Source organism: Lontra canadensis, unplaced genomic scaffold (genome assembly GCF_010015895.1).
Source record: "Lontra canadensis isolate GAN:19392208 unplaced genomic scaffold, GSC_riverotter_1.0 scaffold33, whole genome shotgun sequence".
NCBI classification, from domain to species: Eukaryota; Metazoa; Chordata; class Mammalia; order Carnivora; family Mustelidae; genus Lontra; species Lontra canadensis.
The window spans coordinates 12,117,929-12,139,851 of record NW_022631027.1 but is presented as its reverse complement, the minus strand read 5'-3'; the positions used below and the strand labels follow the sequence as shown (position 1 = coordinate 12,139,851).

The 21,923-nt window shown below is 41.3% G+C and overlaps 1 protein-coding gene across 3 annotated transcripts in view; it reads left to right on the top strand.

The window, feature by feature from the left end:
* Positions 1–2,433: 2,433 nt before the first annotated feature.
* PLPPR5 (phospholipid phosphatase related 5) overlaps positions 2,434–21,923 on the top strand; it is a 118,937-nt gene continuing 99,447 nt past the window's right edge. Inside the window, exons 1-2 of one of the 3 annotated variants that reach the window (XM_032867200.1) lie at positions 2,434–2,854; positions 3,540–3,728. In XM_032867200.1, the coding sequence (XP_032723091.1) occupies positions 3,540–3,728 (189 nt within the window). In that variant the 5' untranslated portion in view covers positions 2,434–2,854. Of the gene's footprint in view, positions 2,855–3,257; positions 3,729–21,923 lie in introns of those variants that run through there. The other 2 variants (XM_032867201.1, XM_032867199.1) reach the window with 2 other exon arrangements.

Genomic DNA, 21,923 nt, shown 5'->3' with positions numbered 1-21,923 from the left:
AAAGACTGACTGCTCTAATAGATTTGAAAGCACAATGAGGTGCCCGAGTTAAATTAAATTAAGAATTTAGGCAAGGATTCCAAAGGATTAAATATGAGCAGTGCTGTTGTTAATCTAGAAACAATGGAAAGGTAAATTAAAAATTGAGGTAGGACTCCCAAGGGTTCTTTGAAGTTGAAAAGATATATTTTGGCCAAGAATTAGCTTAAATAATTTATTTATTTATTAAAAGATTTTATTTATTTATTTGACAGAGATCACAAGTAGGCAAAGAGGTAGGCAAAGAGAGAGGAGGAAGCAGGCTCCCCGCTGAAGAGAGCATGATATAGGGCCTCGATCCCAGGACCCTGAGATCATGACCTGAGCCGAAGGCAGAGGCTTTAACCCACTGAGCCACCCAGGTGTCCCTAAGTAATTTATAAGAAAATAAAGTGAAAATAACATTCTAAACAAGTACCTTCTTTGGGCTAGGTACTTTACATGGTCTCATTTAATTGTCAAAATAAGCCCAGAGGTAAGAAAAATTAGTTCATTTTGTCCCCAGAAAAGCTCAGACTCAGGAAAGTAAAGTAACCAGCCTAAGGGCACATAGCTCATGCTCTTTCATCCATTTCACATCATTTCTATGAATAACCAATCTGCTTAAATATTCATGGAAGTTGAACTTAACGTTGGTATCTTTATAATGTGAGTTAAGATCAGTATTAACTTTGAATTTCAGCATTGGATCATTAATCAACCATGAATCAGTCAACAACGCTATTTGACTGTTTATGTCTAATGTGGACAAATGATGGAGATGTTGAGGAAAATAATATCTTATTTCTGAGATAGATAGTATCTGAAAGAGAAGACAGAATATGCATAAACTTGTAGGAAAATATATAAACCTATGGAACTATGGATACACCCAGAATCATTTTGTAGGTCAAAAATTAGAAGGACGTGACTGGTGACAGATGTCGGAGAGACCTGAGTTAAGTTAAGGTAGTCTAGATTTATTTCTGTCTACAAGTCAAATTTTATAAAATTTAAACATGATATAGGTGTTCACTATGTGCCAAACATAATTGAGCATCATTAACCCTCCCATCAACCTTGTAAAGTAAATACTAATATTATCCTGCTTTTACTGACAATGAAATTGAAGCAGAAAAAAGTCAAGCATCTTGGCTAGGTTTCCAGAGCTGGTAAGTAGCAGAGCTGGGTTCTGGTAAGTAGCAGAGCTGGGATTTGAACCCAAGTAGTACAAGAGTTGCTGCTCTTGCATTAACCTTATACCTTCAATGTCGGTATATCATGTAAGTAGGCAATATTTGTTTACCTTAGGACGAAAAGATTATGATTCCGTACTTCACCATGGTTCTTGGAGGAATAAATTTATTAGTTTATTCAATGATATTTATTGAATACCTACAATGTGGCATACACTGCTCATGCTGGGGACAGAAAACTGTGAACAGGACAGTCAAGGACCCTGCTTTGTCACACTCACAGTATTAGGCACTCGATACATGTTAATAATGCAGTACATGTATCTTAATTTCAAAAGTAATATATGTTTTCATTGGCTTGGATCAATTACCTACATCACTCTCCTTAATCCAAAGTTACTCTTAAAATCTACCCTTAAAAATTAAGACCATTTTTCCAAAAATCCTATTAAGTAGGAAGGTTTGGGAGATTCCTATGTACAACCAGAGGAGCAGTTTATACTCTCTTACGGTCTTAAAATGATTCTCTGAATGGGGCATTAAATCATGGACCTTTGTAATAGTTACATTTTCATAATATGGTAAGACACTCTAGTCCATTAAGGAACCCGTTTCCTCCCACTGCCCCAAATTGCTTATTCTACCTATTGTTCAGTGTCTTTTATCTAGTAAGTAGTTATTAAATGATGTTTAATAACACGTGGTGGATAAGGTATCCCTCATTAAAGGCAATTTACACTGCCATTACTTCCCCAAAATACCAGTCAGTTGCCAAATTTAAACGACCTTATTAGCCTACCAATGTTGCTTTTTCATGATGCTAAGGCCCCTTCTCTAAAAATCAAGTACAACCCATTAAAATGAATGAATATTCTAGAAACCTGCTAAAGCAATCTACATTTTAATGAGACAGGAAGTGTTCTAGGTATATTTTCATCCCCTTGTCTCTAACATAGGCTTCCTTACCTGCTCTCTAGAGTGGAGGGTGTGAGCAGTGTCAGGCTCCGCTAAGGTCCTCCCCCACCCTCACCCCCACCCCCACCCCCAAGTTTCCTGCCCAAGCTTGCACGCAGGGGACCCACATGGCATCACGAAACGGGTTCTTTACATATAGGCAGCTTCTTACAGAACTATGCACACGCGTGTATATCCATGTATGGGTGTGCTTCGTACGCATGTGGTGTGTGCCCACGCTGGTCTTCCTCTCCTTTCACCTGACCTGGGGGAATCCCGGCAATTCCCCAGAACTCGGGGAATAGCGAGATGAGGCAAACAGCCCTTTTCCCTTCCCTGGTGGCAGGCACCGCTGGGTCCCAGGAATCTGCAGTGCTTCCTCTCACAAGCAGCTAATAAAGGGAGACTGACTGAAGCTGAGCAAGCGGAGAATACATGAAGGAGGAAGGGGCCGTTTGTACAAAAGATGATGCTTCTGGAGCTACTGAACTATGATTGTGTTTCTACATACAAAGCCCTAGGAAGCTAGCGGGGAGGCACAGAAACTCTGAATCTGAAATGCTCTGAGATGATTTTTCTACCAGTGCCTAGAAACCACCGCTTGGCGCGTGTCCTGCGCGGGGTTAAGGAATCCAAGGGAGCGCCGGCTGAAACTCGCAGCGCGGCATCCCGCACTTTGAGCTTCGGTGGGGTTTGCGCTCCGAAGACGCGTCCACGCACCATTTTCCCAGGCGTTGTGCGGGTTTCTTAAACAGCCCAGCTGCTGCCTCAAAAAGGAGTTTCTAGAAGCTCCTTCTCTGCTGCTTCCCCTCCCCCCACCTCCCCGCCTTTTCTCGGTTTTTACCCCCGCGAGGAGCTTCTCCAGCTCCACTGCGTCTGCCCTCCGAGGGGCACAGGTGCCGCGGTCCCGGCTACTGCCGCCCCGTCCGCCGACGCTGCCTCCTTCGGGCGGGCCCCAGGGGCTTCACCAGGCGCTGCTGCAACGCGAACGGTCTCTCGCTGGGCGCTGCGGCCGCTGCCGGTCGCCCGGGACTCCCCGCCCTCCCGCGCGACCCCGCGCCCGGGCGGGCGGCGCTTGCGGCGGGCGGGGGGCGGGGAGGGGAGCGGGGGCTCGTCTGGGGGTAGCCGCCTCCTCTGCAGCCTGCTGGCGCCTCGAAACCCGGACCTGCCTCCGCCTCTTCCTCCAGCGACTCCATCCCTCCTCCCGCGCCTCGTCGTCCCGCCGCCCCCGCCGACGCGCCCCCGGTGGCTGCCTCGGCGGACCCGGGAGGGGGCCCGCCGCGTCCGCCGCCCGCTCGGCTCGGCCCGGCCCGGGAGGCGTGCATGCCCCTGCTGCCCGCCGCGCTCACCAGCAGCATGCTCTATTTCCAGATGGTGATCATGGCAGGGACGGTGATGCTGGCGTACTACTTCGAGTACACCGACACGTTCACTGTGAACGTGCAGGGCTTCTTCTGCCACGACAGCGCCTACCGCAAGCCCTACCCGGGCCCGGAGGACAGCAGCGCCGTGCCCCCCGTGCTCCTCTACTCGCTGGCCGCCGGGGTCCCCGTGCTCGTGGTAAGTCCGGGGTGCCCGCCCTCGCGTCGGACTCCCTTCGGTCGGCCCTCACCTTCAGGGTGGAGGCCCCGCGGAGGGTCGGGCAAGGCAGCTTTGCCTTCTAAGTTCCTCCAAGTTGTGGGCAGCCCCTTCCCCAGAGGACATTCTTCTAGGGCGCGTCAGGGGTGGATGCGAAGGAAGCCCGCATCTCTCCCCACACGCCACCCCCGCACCCCCTGCTGTGCCTGCGGCGTTAGGGCGACGGGGAGGAGGATGGGAGGGATGGGGGCTGTGGGAGGTGACGGGCGGGGGTCGGGGCCGCCGAGGGGGTGAGCCCTCGGATGAATTTTTACTTCATCCGCTCCGTGGCCTTGCATCGCTGGCCGACCGGCTCTCAGATTGCGCCTGGAAGCGGAGCAGCCGCGGGCCGGCGAGGAGGAGAGGGCAGCAGTCGCTGGGGTGTGGAAGGGACTCCTGCTTCCCGAGTCTGGGCGCGTATTCCCGTTTTACTACCGCCGGCCCTTTCGGATGAAAGTGCCAGTGGGACTAAGCTGACCAGGGAACACATATCTGAAAAAGAATTTTGAAAACTGCTAAATGAAGAGGCTGCAACAGCAGTGCTTGCTGAAAAGCAGGGGTTGCCCAAATGATTCATTTAAAGGCTGCTCCACTCTCTGGGCTGCTTAAGTCCTTCCCTCTGATAGCCTCGCTTAGAATGCCTTCTGGGTTTATGGACTGTGTGTGTGTGTGTGTGTGTGTGTACAGACAGACGCACACATGTACATACGGATATACATATGTAATTATTATGATAGCAAGCATGTAATAATTGACATGTGTGAATTCGGTGCAAAGTTACTGGTAGGAAAATTGGTGGTGTTTCTTCAGAAAACATTATGATTCTTCTGTTATTGCCATAGTATTGGAGGTGTCCTTCCAGTGGTAAGGCTTCTCTCTCTTTCAACACTCAACAGATAACAAATAGGAAACTAGGAAATGAGGGGGAAAGGGAAAAGGAAGTTTTATTTCAGTGGATGAATGTGTAAATTTTAACAAATGAATGTTGAGAACACCAGTGGTATCTACTGGATTTAGATATTCATGTTTACTTTGATTTAAGGGGACGTGGTTTCATATTTTTCCAAATAATGAGGGGTTCCTAATACACATAATGGAATTCCACCAAGGAACTTTTTGATAACTTCAAAGTAACTTTGTTTATCACAGGTACCATGACAGTTGACTTTGAATTCAGTTCCAGTACACTGGTTTGAAAAGTGTTAGACCTTGCACCAGAAAATATTTTGTTTTGTTTTGTTTTGAATATTGCAGTTTGCTAAAAAATTCACCTTCGTGTTTGTGTTCTCTCTCTTCCATTTGAAAAGCTGAAAGAGCAAAGAAAATTTAGTCATTTTAGGGAATTCTTTTCCCTTTCTGCAGGTGTTGGGTTTTCCGGCACATGTTTTCTGGGAGACTGAATAGCTCCGGGATTTTTTTCTTTTTTTAAAGAAAAAGGCCTGTCACTTTCAGATCACTGGTTTGGTTACACCCATAACCAATAATGTCTGTAACTTGTCCCTTGGTAATTACCATTCTGTGTCTTATTTAAATGAGGTAGCACCCTTTAGATCCTAACCATCCATCGGTGGTGGCAAGTGCCAGTTAGAGATGAGAATATATTGGCCTAATATTGATTATTATTGATTATTATAGTTGATTATTTCCCACTTAGGAGAAAGCTAGGAGGAGAAAGGGAAACAGTCATTATTGAGTGCCTACTGTGTGCTGGGCACATGAGCCATAACTGCATTTATTCTCCAGAGCATTCCCCTCCAGATAATATTTAAGGACAGTGAGGATCAGATAATAAAATGGAAATACCTGAAAATAAAAATGGTGGGTGTGGTGTTTGTATGCCCATGGGACTGATGCCAAATGCCATGCTACTTTTACTACTAATGAAGAACGTGGTTTCTGAGAGGATGAGGGCATCTAGAATAAAAATTGAGGGGTTTTTAAGGGGAGGATCTGACTTGCTTTCCATGTTTTGACTTTCAGTTCTTTAGTCTCAAGAAAAGAATTGGGGGGGGGGGGAGTCCATCTGAAGAGAAGGAAGTGTTGGATTTTAGAGGCTAACTGTGCTGCTCGTCCTTGTTTCCCCTTCTGCTTTTACAATGTGAGAGGCTGGGAACAGTAATGGTAGCCCTGCCTTTCCATTCCTCTCAAGAACACTGGCTTAGCACAGCCACTTTGCATGAAAATAATATTATTAGTAATAATAACACGAGTAATGCCCATCATTTGTTGAGTTATATACCTTATACCCATCTAACATTGCATTATCTATGAAAGCAGTTATTATTGTCACCTAATATTTGCAAAAACTGAGGTTTACAAAAATAAAGTAACTTGCCCAAGGTCTAGGGCTAAATATGTTATACTCAGAATTTTAACCCTACTTTGTCAAATTCCCAGGCTAGAGCCTTTTCTATTATAACGTACAAATGCAGTTCACTGATAAGTCATTCTTCTAAATAAATGCCTCAGTCTCTTCCCCCCATCTCTTACATTTCTTGGACTTCAGTGATAAAGGTTCTTCATGTATATTTTTTAACCTTCAAAAGTCATTTTTAAGTCTTTAGATGAATCTGAAAACTAGCTCTCTTCACTACCACAAGCTGTGGTTTTGTTTCATACTTGCTAAATTCATTTATCTAAAAATCAAAAGCAATATATCTTTTCAGTGTTATCACTTTTATGTAGTGTTGATTTGGATCCCAGGTCTGGAGTCTAACAAATTTGGATTCAGATCCAAAGTACATCCTGCTGCTATGTTAACAGTTGGGAACTCTACTTGCTGTGTAACCTTGAACAACTTATTTAAGCTTGTTAAGCCTCAATTTCCCAAGTCACAGGATTTTGACTATTCAGTTAGATATAATACATAAATGTCATCCTTGGCCCATAGAGGACACTCCATAAGAGATAAAAGAGCAGTAAATTATTAGCATTATTAATGAAATGATAATTCAGTAAATGTTTATTGAATTCCTGTTTTGCAAGCATGACATCAGAGTATGTAAAGGAAAAAATATAAAGGAAAAAATATAAAGTTATAAAGGAAACTTCAGGAATAAACCAAATTCCTGAGGAGTTACAGCCTAATTTGGAAAATGAGGTAAATATGCCAAGGTCATAATAGAAGTGTGTGTACCTACAGACACACACGCACACACACACACGCCACAAAGACCTCTGGTGGTGGAAGGGGACAAGCTCATTTCTATTTGGAGGGGTGAAGAAAGGCTTCATGAAGAAAATGGTGGCATTTGAGATGTGACTTGAAGAAGAGGCCGGAATGGAATTTGAATCAGGACATCATAGAAGCAGCTACATGGACACCGACTTGGTAGCAGAAAATGCAGGCTGTATTCTTGAAACAGCAAGTAGTTTGTCTTGCTTCTAAGAGTGGAGTGTGGGGACCAAGGAGGATATCCTGCTGAAGAGGAAGACGTGGGTCTCACTGATGAGTCTTGGAATGCCAGGCTGAAAGTTTTTCTCAGTTTGTTGGGAACTGACTAGGGACATTTTCTGGTGGGTGGTGTTTGAGGACATTTTGGGGACAGTAGCATAGGGCTCTTCTATTATTAAAATACCTATATAAGAATTTTAAACTCTTTATCCTCAAGTCTATTTTGTAGTGGGAAATTGTCTGTTTCCCGCTATTTCAAGTCTATTTTGTACTTTAATTGTGTTTTCAGAAAATGACCGTAACTTGGGCTCATTTATAAAGACAACATGTTTTATTAGCTCCTTGAAAACGTCCTGGTCGGTGTGATCTGTGTAACATTTGCCAAAGCACCACATACATAATTTATAGGTATACATTTAATTAGTGATCTTTGATTTTTCATTGATTAAAAGAACTGGTGATGACAATGTTTCCTACGCCCCAGATTTGGATACAGTGGTCATGAGTAGTTATTGTTCATTAGATCATTAAGCAACACAGGTGATTTGAAGGACACCAGACCTAGAACATTCATCTTCATAGAGCCAGAACCAAGGCAGAGAAAAAACAGCAGTGAGCCGGGCAGATTTGAATGTTAGGGAACATGTCTGATTCTTTATGTCTGTCTCCTCCAGAAACTCCCTCTGGACTCTGAGACTCAGGGATGCAGGTGCTGCTGCTGCTGTCCCAAAGGGGTGGGGTCACTAAATGTGGCAGAGGTAGATGATGACAGAAAGGCATCTTGTGTCTAGAACTCCATCTTGTTAGATCAATGTGCCTGAAGCTTCCCCATAGACCTCTTCTTCTCTGAACCTCATCTTGAGCGCTCACTTCTGTTTCTACTCCTGGAACACGTACCTGTGGCATGGTGAGAAGCACAGACATGGGTGTCAGACCAGCCCGGATGCTTGTCCGCATTTCTCTCACTCATTCTACGTGGGACCTTGGGCAACATTTTCTTATTCCTAAACTGGAGATAAAAATGCCTACCTCTTGAGAGATCTTAACCTGGAGGTTAAGATCACAGACTCTGGAGTCAGACTGCTTGGGTTTGAAAGCCTAGATCTGCCACTTCCCCGCTGTGGGAACCTGAGCCAGTCTTTGGATGCTTTGGTTTCTTCCACTGTACAATGGAGATAATAGGAGTGTTGGTCTCACAGGATTATTATAAGTAGGAGATGGGTTCCCATATGTGTCAGAGGAGTGCCCAGCTAAATAGGTGTTAGCTATCATTAGTCCTCCCCAGGTTGGGATGATTAATCAAGGTAATCTCTTTAGGCACCTAGCAAAGTGCATTTGTCAGTGACTTCCAGGGCTGATAAAATATTAGAGGTGGACAGAGGCCACCTAGTTCAATCCACACACCCACAAAAATTGGGTACTCTGAATGGCAAGAAGAGCGAAAATCGGAACTCTGTTATTGGCATCACGTCGATTCTTACCTCTGATGACGCCTCTTATTTTTTCAAGGAGGCTGACACTAGCTAGTATTTCCTATGCAGCAAATACTGTGTTAGATATATTTAGTGCATTACTTCATTGAATATGCACCATGGTGGTTCTTTCTTTAAGCATACGTGCTATCATTAAATGCACTTATAGATGAGAAATATGATATTTAGTGAGATTGTGTGTCAGACTTGTGTTAAATTATTTAAATCCATTAATTAACTTTTACCTTCAGCTTCTGAAGGAAATTTGGATGTGAAGAGGTTGAGGTGCCAACCAGGAGTCCCACATCGATGGTGCTAGAATCATCAAAGCCTGTGCCTCTAGTTCTTCTTCTACCTTGATCCTAACCCGTTCAAGGGATCTTTAGAGATTTTTGGTCATAGCTATTCAGTACCAGAGGAGCCCAAAGTTTCTCAAATCTTTTATCCTCCAGTTCAGTTTTTCTGGTTTTTATCAGAAGCTTTGTGTTCCAGTGTAGATAATGGTTTCAATGTGTGGTGTAGAGATTGCTTTGTTTCCTGTTAAGCTTGAATGTGGTGGAGAGGTGGGTGGCAGCAGAAGGGATTCAAAGATATTTCTGTTATTCTGATGGGAAGTCATGGTTCTTATCTCTGTAGCATACACTGACACAGCGCTGCGGGGAGCTGCATCAGTGTGGACCCACCCTCTGGTTCTAGACCTGCACACTACAGTGAGGGGCCTCTATTTCTAAGGCATGTTCCTTAAAATGGGACCTAGCACTAAATTTGGGGTGCAGTGAACACACTGAAATTGTGTATAGATACTATATATATGTATACATACATATGCACACACACACATAGTCACGCACACATGCACACATTTTTCTATTAAGAGCTTCCATAGCTTTATTGGGTTTTCACAGATATCCAAGATTCTCTAAAAGTTAGAACCACACTCTGTCCTTATGTCTCTTAAGACCTTGCTTCACTTAGTCTCATTTATATCCACTCATTCATATTTTCCCTCCCTCCCTGCATTTCTTTTTGTCTTTTTCCAAAGATCCCCTCTACTTTGCATATTGGTAAGGAGATGCTGATGCTGAGGGGAAAGCAGGGGCTGGTCTGAAAACCAGCTAGTGTTCCTCTGCTTCTCCTTCTCTCTCTTCCCTTCTTCCTCTGCCTGTCGTCCTCCCCATCCCTTTCTCTTTTATCTTTCTGTCTTCTTTGTCCCCTCCAACCCCCATCACTCGGTTATCCCTGCAGCTTTTCCGAGCCAGTTCCCTTATCTGAAAAATGTGGACTGACTTCTTCTACTTTTCAAAGTTGTTGTGATAATCAAATAGGTAGAATATACTCTGGAGACAATATGAAGAAGAATAATGCGAGCAGGTTACGTGGGTTATATATCCAACTGGTCATTGGAGATGGTTATGACCGCTCCTGGCGTGACTACATCCCAATCATTTGTATAGTTTGAAACACAGTAATGTTTCCAAGGAGCAATTATACCATCTATTACTTATGCATTGTATCATATTAATTTTTAAATTTGCATTGTTCCAAAGAGACATTATTTGTAAAAGTTTTAAATGATGATAATGCATCTACTATGTACTAGGTACAGTGCTATTGCTTGAATTTGTCTAATGAGTAAGGCATATTCACTGCCCTTCAAGAGTACAGACCTTATGCATGAAGTTATAGCTGCAGACCTTCGTTTTCTTGTCTGTAAGTTTGAGGTAATGATACTTAACATGATACCTTATAAGAATTAATATTAGCATGCATCAAGAATTCGATAACTGAATAGCCGCTCACTCTTTTTGGGTGAGCATAAATGCCAATAGTATTTATTGATAGTGCACAGCAAAATGACACCAGGTGTACGTAGTTAGTTCTGTGGAATGAATGAGACAAAGCATTAACTTTTCACTCTAACCCTTTTATATAGTATATGCAGTAACTCATCTGGGGAGCTTTTGCAGTTCGCTCAAGCTGGTAAGTGACAAATCTAGGATCTGAATCTGTTACTTCAAGTCCAGTGTTCTGTTGGCTGCATGCGGATTCCCACTAATTTGATTCCCAACATAAATGGTGACATTCTTAGAAGACAGAAGTTACTTAAAGCATATTGATTATGTATCAGTGTGATGTTTATAGTATCTGCATATTTGTTAATGTGTAGGCTCAGTTACAGCAGACATAACAAGAGGATGTTCAAAGACATGTTCAAAGACAAAACTTCATTGGCTTTTAAGAACCGGTGGAATGCCCAATAGAACAGCTCAACATTCCCATTCATCAAGTCGAGAGGCAAGTTCTGTTCTCAGAGAACTTAACGGATAGTTAGGAGGATCCTCTTAACAACTTTGGAAAATCATAAAAATATCATTTAGATGGAAGATATTTTAAAATATGTGAAATGGAGTTCTATATTCAGTACTATTTAAACTATTTCTGAGAATGCCAGTTTTCACTCAGCAGGCTGGTTATTTTTTTAGTCTTATTATGACAGATGTAGTTTGAAAATCACTGTCAGTAAAACCACCATTTTGTTGTTGTTGTTGTTGTAAAAAACAGAATATGAAAGATTTTTTCCAGACCATGTGCATTGAGAACCCTAAAGGTAGTCTTTTGGTGGGCATTTCTCAGTGAGTGAAAGTTTGAGTGGACGTGTGCGTGTGTGTGCGTGTGTGTGTGTGTGTGTGTGTGTGCAGTGTACATACATGTATGTACATATGTATATATATATATATTTGGTCTGTAGTAAACTTGGAATTTCTTATACGGATTAATTTTTATCTCCCTTGCTACTAACCTCTATAATGCGCCCCCATCCATCTCTCCCTCCCCAAAAAACCCCAACTTTCTAGAACACTCTGCCATATCTGTTTAGATTTAGCACCAACTCCTCTGAGGAAATCTCTTGGACTCCCACATTCTCCTCTATGACTCTTTAGCCTCTTTGACAAATTGTGGTATTAAAATAACCTTATATTGTGCTTTATGTTGTATTTATTTTTATTCCTCTTTCCATCACTAGACTTGAGCATCTCAAAGTCAGGGTAATGTAATCTGACTAAAGCTGATTTCATCATACCCAACTCTTCAGTTATTTTAGGTAGATAAGTTATCTAGGCACCAACTAAGTTTATGATGACAAGATTTATAATGACCAAATTCTGATAAGCATGCAGTTACTTAATAACCATTTATTAAAACAGGCAAGGAAAAAAAAAAAAGCCATATGCCCTGTTCTGTAAGCTTAGTGAACTGGCAGATCTTTATCCTTTGAAGTGTTTTAAGTCTATGAAAGGTTCATCACAGACAAGGTGGGATTCTGTACCTTTGCACTGACATGTTCCTTATGAAGTCCTCCTAAACCAATGTCTGGACCTGAGATCCTTTGAGAATAAGCCATTGGGGTATAGGTTAAACAAACCGTTAAGACTCCAGTGAGGTCTGTAACCACAGACCTCACTGGAGTCTTAACGGTTTGTTTATTCATTCAAGGATGGAAAGTATCTCCAAACTATTTTTTAATTAATTCACATATCCTGAAAATATTTAATTTCACAGATAAAGATTCTATTTTTAGCATTCATCATGCTAATTAAGTCACTACTTTCATCAATAATTATTTTTATATCCATAATGCTAATTAAGTCAGTTATTAATTAACATACAGGTAGCAAAAAGACTTGTAGCCGCCTCTTTGGATTGGGCTTTTCCTGATAAAATGCTAGTGACTTCCCAGGACTTCCTTCCTCCCTGCCTTCCTCGTTCCTTTCCCCAAACAAATAAATATGCAGTGAGCACCGCCCATGTGTAGCATACCTTGAAAATAAGGCCCAAAGGACTTACTTACTTGCTGCAAATTCCAAAAAGTAGGATTAAACTCATCTTTCCCTTCTTCAAATCTTTCAGAGCAACATCATGAAACAAAAGACTTATGAAATCATAGGTCAGTTAAATACAAATGTAGTCCTGTCATATCTACGTACTACCAAAATAACTTATGGCACTTCCTGTCTAAGGGAAACAGTATTTGTGTTGATAGAACCAGAACCTCTATTCTGAGTAAGTTGTGTATTGTGTTTCTTGTGTGATGATCCCCTTTTTTTAGAGTGCTTTCAATAGCTCCAGCAAAGACTGCACTTTCTGTCAAGATTTTTTATTGAGATTTCAGATTTAGCTTTTTCTCACACTGGGGTGCACAGAAGCACTTTTCACACTGAGAAGCATCTTATATTTCCAGAGATCTCATCAAAGCAGAATGCCAAGTTTTCACAGACACCAAAATTGAGCAGTCTTGGATAGAGATAGCGCACCTGGAGCCTCATCTTGTAGTTCAAAATGAATCCCTGAAATTTCCAGTTAAAAAACAAAATAATATTATTGGGGTGGTGACAATGACCTCTTCCTTCACATGTGCCTTTGAAGTGTAGGGTTCGCTCAATTACTAAACTGAATGAAGAGACTTAGTCAAAACTATGTGACAACCCTTTTGGTCTTTCACAGAGAGACCTTTGTTTCCTCTTCCCTCTAGTTCCTAATCACATGATTATTTGGGGTCCCCTTTTTATTTCTCCTGAGGCTAAGTTTAGAATACAGATATAGGAATCTAGTAGACACTTTCTCCAATCACACTATCAGGCCTTTTCTGCCATTCAATTTTTGGAAAAGATTTGTGAATCCAGTGTCAGAAAATGTTTCTTTGTAGCTGGGATTTGTTGGTCATGAAAGCAGCCTTAAAAATCATTTAGTTTCATCTCTTGATTTTCAAATGAATGGCCAGAGAGATTAAGTAACTTGGCCAAGGCCAGGCTACTAATGAGGAATGACACAAACAGCTGTCATATGTGGGCACTGAGTACATATCAGGCATTGCAGTACGTATTTACACGTATTAACCAACTGAATCTTCCCATCACTGGAGATAGACACAACTGTTCTCTCAATTTACAGATGAGGACACTGAGGCACAAAAGGATGAAGCAAGTAACCCATAACCCCACAGCAAGAAAGTTGACATACCTTGGCAGAATGGCAGATACGTGCTTTTAACACAGGGATGGTGTTTGTTCCCTTACAAAAATTGTTGCCATCTCCTGCTGGGGCTAAGGCCTCCCGTAAGGAATTGTTCCACATAGCAGTATAAGTTGGGAGAGAGAGGCAAAGAGTATAAGATTATTATGGTAGCTTTTTCACTGTTGACCGAAAAGATTTCACTGAATATTGTATTTACAATGGGCACTGTCCGTCATAGTTAAGAGGTAGTGGCAGATAAGGAAAAAGAACATTTAATTCTCACACAATTTGATTCTATGATGTCTTTTATGCTTCTAACATCAAATCTTTCTTTTCAGACAGAAAGTAGAACTACATTTGAAACTTGCCACAAGTAGAGCTAACTAAAACCTACCCATTTTTGATGCACAGATTCCAAATTCTTATAGCGGGATTTTAACATAACACATTATAATATAATTGAAACACTATATATAATTAACATATAGCATATATACTGCACCCACAGCTGAGTCATTATGTTAAGTGTGGCAACTAGTTAGAGGCATGGAAGAAGAAATACTCAGTGATGTATGTGTGTGTGTGTCAAGGAAAAGCATAGACATTTATATATTTGTATATTTTGAAGTCTTTTTTTTTTCTTTTTAGATTATATTTATTTATTTGACAGAGAGAGATCACAAGTAGGCAGAGAGGCAGGCAGAGAGAGACGGAGAAGCAGGCTCCCCGCAGAGCAGAGAGCCCGATGCGGGGCTTGATCCCAGGACCCTGAGATCATGACCTGAGCCGAAGGCAGAGGCTTAACCCACTGAGCCACCCAGGTGCCCCTGAAGTCTTTTTTCTTTTTACTTTCTTTCTTTTTTTTTTTTTGAAGGGACTTAGGAATACTTTTAAAAGGATTGTAGAAATTTTTGGTCCAATCCTGTAGTGCCATTTTCTGCAAAAGAGCAGTGACTTGAGAAATCAGTTCTCTGCTATTCTGTGCTTTATATTATTTTCCCTACTCCTCATTTCCATCTGTTTAAATACTTTCCAGCCTTTACTTTGGGCAACTGCAATCCCACCTCTTTTGTAACTCCTCCTTTGATGCTTATTAGTCAACAGTGGTCTACCTTGCCTTTAAAAATCCTTTTTGAATAATTGTCTTCTTATATACTTTCTATAAAATTGTAGTTGCTGGTGTGGGATGGGGAGCTGGAGAGACAGCGAAACCAAATAAAAGGAATGGTAGCAATCATGTATTATTATATGGAAATAGTGTTATTTATAGGATTGGTAATAAATTTTGTATATACAGGTTTTATGATGATCTGAAATTAAGAGGAGAGAGAGGTTGGGGAAGGAAGGAAGGGAGAAAGGAAGCGGGGAGGGAGGGAAGGAGAGAGGGAAAGAAAGGAAAGGAGGAAGGAAGAGAGGGATTGAGGGAGAGAGGAAGGGAGGAAGGAAGGAAGGGAGGAAGAAGGAAGGAAAGGGAAGGGAAGGGGAGAGAAGGAAAGGGAAGGGAATGGAAGGGAGAAGGAAGGAAAGAAAAGAAAGGGTGACTTACTGGCCTGACAGGCAGTGAGCTTTCCTCATTACTCTGCTGCTTACAGCCTTTGAGACCTTGAGAAAATCAAGTAGCTTTCAGGCCTCTGTGTCATTAGAGATCTGGTTTGGAAGGGTTTGAACTCCACCTGGGACAGAAACTGACTAACTCATGGCTCCTCAGATAGCCTTTTATGTGTGTGTGTGAAACAAGTGTCACTATTAGGACACTTTACCTTGCAATGAAATAAAGTCTCTCTCTCTGACTTGTCTGCTTCCGGGCCTCTCACCATTTGAAACCATATAGACCACACTAGATGGTTTACTGATACACGAGGTTAATTTAGTTCTTTGACTCTTCTTTTTTTTTTTTTTTTTTTTTGAGACTTAAGAGTTTTCAGGCTCACAGGGCATGAATTTGGGTCCCTTTTGTCATTCTGACCTCACTTGAGATGTGCTGTTTTTAAGGCATGGCACAGGCCCTGAATGATGTCTTCCCAGTGTACTCTCACCCCTAGTAAAAACGTCAGAAGTTCTGCACACTGTTTTCTTTAATGCATTAGCCTTGGGGTCACCAGAAATTCTTCTTGTGGTTGATTATCTCATCTGTGAAGGGAGGGGGTTAAACTTTTCTTTGAGCCAAACCCGCTGTGTGATCATGTACGCTATCTCCCTCCCATGACCACGGTAGAGATCGCAGAGAGGCTGTGGCATTTTCTTTCCAGCTGAAACTGATGTGGGTTTTCAGTCCTTGAGGCAGAACTCCGGGTAGCATATTCTAATTGGATTTTCTGTCTTGCAATCAGATGGTTGTTAAAAGGCTTCCACTGTATGTCACATATACAGTGTAGTATACTACATATTTATGTATTATAGTTAATTACATATGAGTATTTTGGCCATCAAAAGATTATACATTCAACAAATTTGTCTGGTATATCTTTGCCTCTTGCTCAGCACATAATGGCTAATTCAATGCCTCCAATGGTAGATGTAAGTAATCATTAATGTGTTTTAAGAGAACACAATTGGAGAAGCAGGAAATAAAATTATTATATTATAATTCCTAGATACTTATGTTATAACGTCCAAAGTATTTTTCCAAATCCCAATTCTTTTTTTTCTTTAAAGAATTTATTTATTTGACAGAGAGTGAGAGAAGGAGAGAGAGCACAAGTGGGGGGAGAAGCAGAGGGAGAGGGGGAAGCAGGCTCAATGTGGGACTCAATCCCAGGATCCTGAGATCATGACCTGAGCCGAAGGCAGAGGTTTAACCCACTGAGCCACCCAGGTGCCCCGAAAATCCCAATTCTTAATGCTACTACTCATTCCTGATTTCAGATATTTCTCCCATGTACATTCATTTTTTAATTTAATCAAAGTTATCTAAAATATAGTTCAAAATATCTACTTCAAATGGAGACTATTTCAAACACCTATCATTTTGTTTTAAAAATCTTTAACATCATCATATTTTTGTTTCTGTAACCACTATTTCCCCCATGTCTTTAATTGTCCATAGCACAAAATTTTAAAACTTTAAATTGTCGCTCAGTAAGCATTTCTGTAGTATATGCTCTTTCTTCATCAGGTGTAGCATATTTTGTATTTCAATACTTCCCCCCTATTTTTTTAGAATGAATTGGTGAATTTAAAGAGCACATCTTCCATTCTGTCTTGTAAATCAAATAGCCAGTACATTCTACATCAGAAGTTTGTCTATTTGGTAAGTTAGAAAACTTTTTTTTGATCTTCTGATGTAGGATTCAACTAGCTGACAGTTTCTTTTCTTTTCTCCCCACCCCCCACCAAAGATTTTATTTATTTATTTATTTGAGAGAGAGAGAGAGCATGAGCAGGAGGAGGAGCAGAGGGAGAGGGACAAGCAGACTCTGACCTGAACACAGAGCCCAACATGGAGCTCTACGCAGGGCTTGATATTACGACCCTGAGATCATGACCTGAGCTGAAATCAAGTGTTGGACCCCCAACCCGCTGAGCCACCCAGGCACCTTGCTGGCAGAGTTTCTAAATGAAGTAAATCATGACTTTATAGTCACTCAGATCTCTGAATCATACTCTGTACATTTTCATTAGTAATCCTAAATTAAGAGTTGAAACATTTGACTCAATACATGGAACTATTTTCCAGAAGAGTTTGTTTCCATAGAGAGTGATAAAAATTAGTGGTACTTTAGAAAATGACATTAATGAGTAGAGAAAGATTTAATGCTGCTTGGGCAGGCAAATCACTTACAACTTCAATTAACTTTGGAAGGAACCAGGAAAATGAAATTAAGGTTTTATTGTTTATGGATTACTTTTCATTGAAATTCAGAATTTCCAAGTTAGAGCAAAAAATCAGCCCAGTGCAAATTAGCTCCTCACCTTATCCAATGGGTGCAAATGAAATAATCTGCTAGCAATCACATTGAAGTACAATGATGTGGTATTCAGTAATTCATTCCTTCACTTATCCATTACAAAACAGTTACTGAATTCTCCCTGGACAAAACTTTGTATATGTAATGGGGTCTACATATTCAAAGATGGAAGAAAGGATCCCTGTCCTTAGGGAAGTCAAAGTTCAGTGTCAATGAAGAGTTAAAATATACTAATCCTGAAAACCAGCCTGGGGAAGGAAGGTAGAAGGAATGATGAGAGAGATTTCTGAAAGGAGGTGCCCTTTCCCAGTCAGAGCGGTGAGGGAAAGGCAAGGGCATACATATACAGAGTCATTTAGGCTGGAGAAGCCTTCCCAGGTTGAAGGAACTCCAAGAATGTCTATCATGGAAAGGTGTGTAGCACAGAAGTAATTAGCTTCAGAACATAAGGATGCATAATAGAAAATACATTACGGGGCACCTGGGTGGCTCAGGTGGTTAAGTGTCTGGCTTCAGCTCAGGTCAGGATCAAGCCCCATTTCAGGCTCTCTGTTCAACTGGAAGCCTGCCACTCCCTCTTCCTCTGCCTGCTTCTCTGCCTGCTTGTGTGCGTTCTCTCTCTGTCAAATAAATAAATAAACTCTTTAAAAAGAAAATACATTATAATAATAAGCGGGGATTCCCTTACTAGCATGAAGAGGTAAACCTCTCATACGCTTTCTAATCTCTTAGCCTCACTATCTCTGTCTGCAAAATCAGACATCTAAATCTCCTTGTCTTACAAGTAATTCTGTTCCTGTGACTGATTTTAATTTAGTAAACTAAAAGGAAAACACTAGAATATTGTTTTAGAGTTTTAAAAAATCTAGGGAAATTGTCATCACATCAATCTTGGCTGCCAGGTATGTTCCAGAGTGCCTACATTTTCCTACTTTAAAATAAAAATACTACTGGGGCACCAGGGTGGCTCAGTGGGTTAAAGCCTCTGCCTTCGGCTCAGGTCATGATCCCAGGGTCCTGGGATCGAGCCCCGCATGGGGCTCTCTGCTTGGCAGGGAGCCTGCTTCTTCCTCTCTCTCTGCCTGCCTCTCTGCCTAGTTGTGATTTCTCTCTGTCAAATAAATAAAATATTAAAAAAAAATGCTACTATGAAATACACTTTTAATTAGATAGTTACTAAGAAGATAACCCTCTGAAACCCTCTGACACACAAATTACATGATTTTCAACCATTATTTGCAACATGGACAATGCTAAAATATCAATTATTAATAAATATGGACGCTTATGTTGATATATACAGTTAAAATTTAAATTGGCAAGGATATTTTTGTTACCATTGCTGTTTTGCATTTTCTAATTACATAACAGGTGTGCTCACCTGTGTGGTATCTTTAATCTCATTTTAAATTGGAAGGTAAAGTGAAATATATACATCTATATGTTGCTCTAGAAATTTGAGGGCATGATATTCCAGTTCTCTTAGAAAGCATGGACTGAAATATATGTGAAACCCAACAGTATTGTTCTTGGTACATGAAATTCATATTTCCAATTTATGGTATTAAGGATTAAATGTTCTTGGTTTTCTTGCAAGATGCTCTATCCTTCTAAATTTAGTCATCTAATTAAGATTTCCATTCATGGGAAGTGACTCTAAAGAGCACATAAGACAGGCTTTTATACAAACACGATTTGATTGGATTAATTGGATTTGCATAAATTTTATGGTGTGACTATGCTAGTGTCTTGGCTTGGTTCACTTACAAGGGAGAACTTAAAGGAATCGGAAAGAGAAAATACATGAAAGGCTGCAAAGGAAGCATGTAAAAGCAGTCAGGTTAAGAACAAACCATAAAGCGCTGAAGCAGTCCAAGCTTTAGCAATACATAAACTGGCCAAGCCTGGAAAAGCTGAGCATCGGAAAAAAGACATGGGAGATTCAGACAGACCATAAGATTCGAGTGATATTTTCCCCCCAGAAAATGAGTAACCTCTGCACCTGACATGGGTCTAATGACAGGGACTAGGGGGCTGGTGGTACATTTAGGACCGAGAAGGCCAAGGCGAGGAGGGCAGCTTGGACGGGCAGGCAGGCTCCTGGCAAGTAGCTCTCATAGAGGGTCACTTGGTCACCAGAGGACCATGCTGCCCCAGGGACCGAAGAGATGGTGGCCTGGAGCTGGTACAGGGAAGTAGGGCAGAGGAGGGCCATATTTAGGAAGCAAAGATGTAACGTGGTATCATGAAGGTGCACTCAAGTAAAGGCAGAGTGAGCTAGTGAGAACAGCAAGACCCAGGAGGAAGTGGGGGCTGAGGGACAGAACAGGGTGGTGAGATGAGGCCCCAAGGCCCACGATCCTGGGGGTTAGCAGTGTACATCAGGATCCGCAGCAGCCAAGACCAGGAACTCTTCCCAGCAGACAGCCATCAGAGCTCAGAAATCGAATCTGAGCAGAGTCTAAACAGATAAGGGGCAATGGAATTAAGAAAGCATTGGTATGGAACCAAGCTTTGGACCTTGCAGCTGCTAATGCAGAAGTGACCGGCAGAGCATTCATTCTGATACTCATGCATTCATTAATAATAATGTGACATTGGCAATAACAAAAACATGACCCCTTATATTTGTGTAAAGCTCTGTTGTTCACAGAATGGCTCCCAATAATCATGCAACATGGATATTATAATCACATTGAGATGATAAAACCTAGGCTCAAGGAAAATTAGATCTGCTCACAGTCTTGCAGCCAAAACAGGGGCAGAGCTTAGGTTAGAACATGTCCCTGGTATTTCGAACCGTTGTTTATAAACTACTTCACAGTGAATGAAGACGCAGTGTGAAAATAATAAACACACTCCTGACCTCAGGGGGTTTACAGTCTAGTCAAGGATCAAGGCTCAGGCAGAAATAACCTTCACATTTCAAAAACTTGTTCAAGTTCTAGGAGAGTGCCTGAGATTTAGGAGGCGTTCAGTCACTGTCTGATGTATTAATGAATATCTACCAAAATGCCGTAGGAGCCTAGCAAAGAGAATAAATCAGTTTGGGGCACCTGGGTGGCTCATTCGGCTAAGTGTCTGCCTTCGGCTTAGGTTATGATCTCAGGGTCCTGGGATCAAGTCCTATGTGGGGCTCCCTGCTCAGTGGAGAGCCTGCTTCTCCCTCTCCCTCTGTCTCCCACTCTTGCTGCTTATGCTCAAATAAATAAATAAAATTAAAAAAAAATCAGTTTGGACTCAGGCTATAAGAAGGCTTCTCTGGGAACAGGGCATTTTAGCTACTCAATGATAGGATGCTTCCAGAGGGACGGGTGTGTTTGGGTTTGGTTGGAAGGGAAAGAGAGATAACAGATTTAGCATCAGTCTTTACTTGGGTTTGGATCCTGGATCTGCTACGGACTTGGGAAATAGGGGGCTAGTCACTTGACCTCGTGAATTCTCAGCTCTCTTGTGGTAGGTGCTTTTGCACATGTTAATGTTGGGAGAGGCTAATTTAATTCTCACAAATGTTCTATCATTTTGTATTATCATCATCCTTTTGCAAAAGAAAAAACTGAGGCTCAAAAAACTCAAAGGTAGTTTGCACAAAGTTAAGTAATTTGAAACCAGAAGGGTCTTCTTGGTTCTAAAACCCATTTTTTTTTTCCTACCACCCTCCAGTGACATGTAAGTGATGTATTGAGGAGATCCAGGAGGAGTTTTTCTTCTATTTAGTCCTTTTGATTGCATAAGGAGTTTGTATGAGGACAGAGTTAGGCACAAGTGAAGAGAGCAATAATTTATGTGTAATTGGAACAAGTCTGAATGCGACAATGAACCATCACTGTTGGAGCAAAGGAACTTAGGGGATGAGATAAAAATCCCATAAGAACATCAAATAGCTGAGAATCCAATTGAAATTGTAGCATTATAAAGTAAGATGAGGTAGTTCTAAAAATATAAACATATTCAGCCAGTGAATCAAGATAATATTGGGTTGAAATAAACAACCAGAAAAATTTATGGCTTATGAGTGTTTTGAATTAGACAAAACAGCTAGGCCAGTAAGATTATTGAATAGGGTGGAGGTTAAAAAAAATATCAGGTGTTGTAATATTACCTGGGGTCTATTTGTATTTAACTATCTTTTCATATCTGCTTTTTTCAATTCTGCTTTTCCCAAATTATTCTTAATTGATGTAGGATCCACAGACAAACAGAAATGATAAAGATGTAAACGAGAGGGCTGTGGATTCTCATAGTACCATAAAAAAGGAAGCTGTCTTGCGACTGGATATGGGATATGAATCAAGATTTGTTAATATATTAAAGTATTAGAGAAGTCATAAATTCTGAGCTATCCTGATTG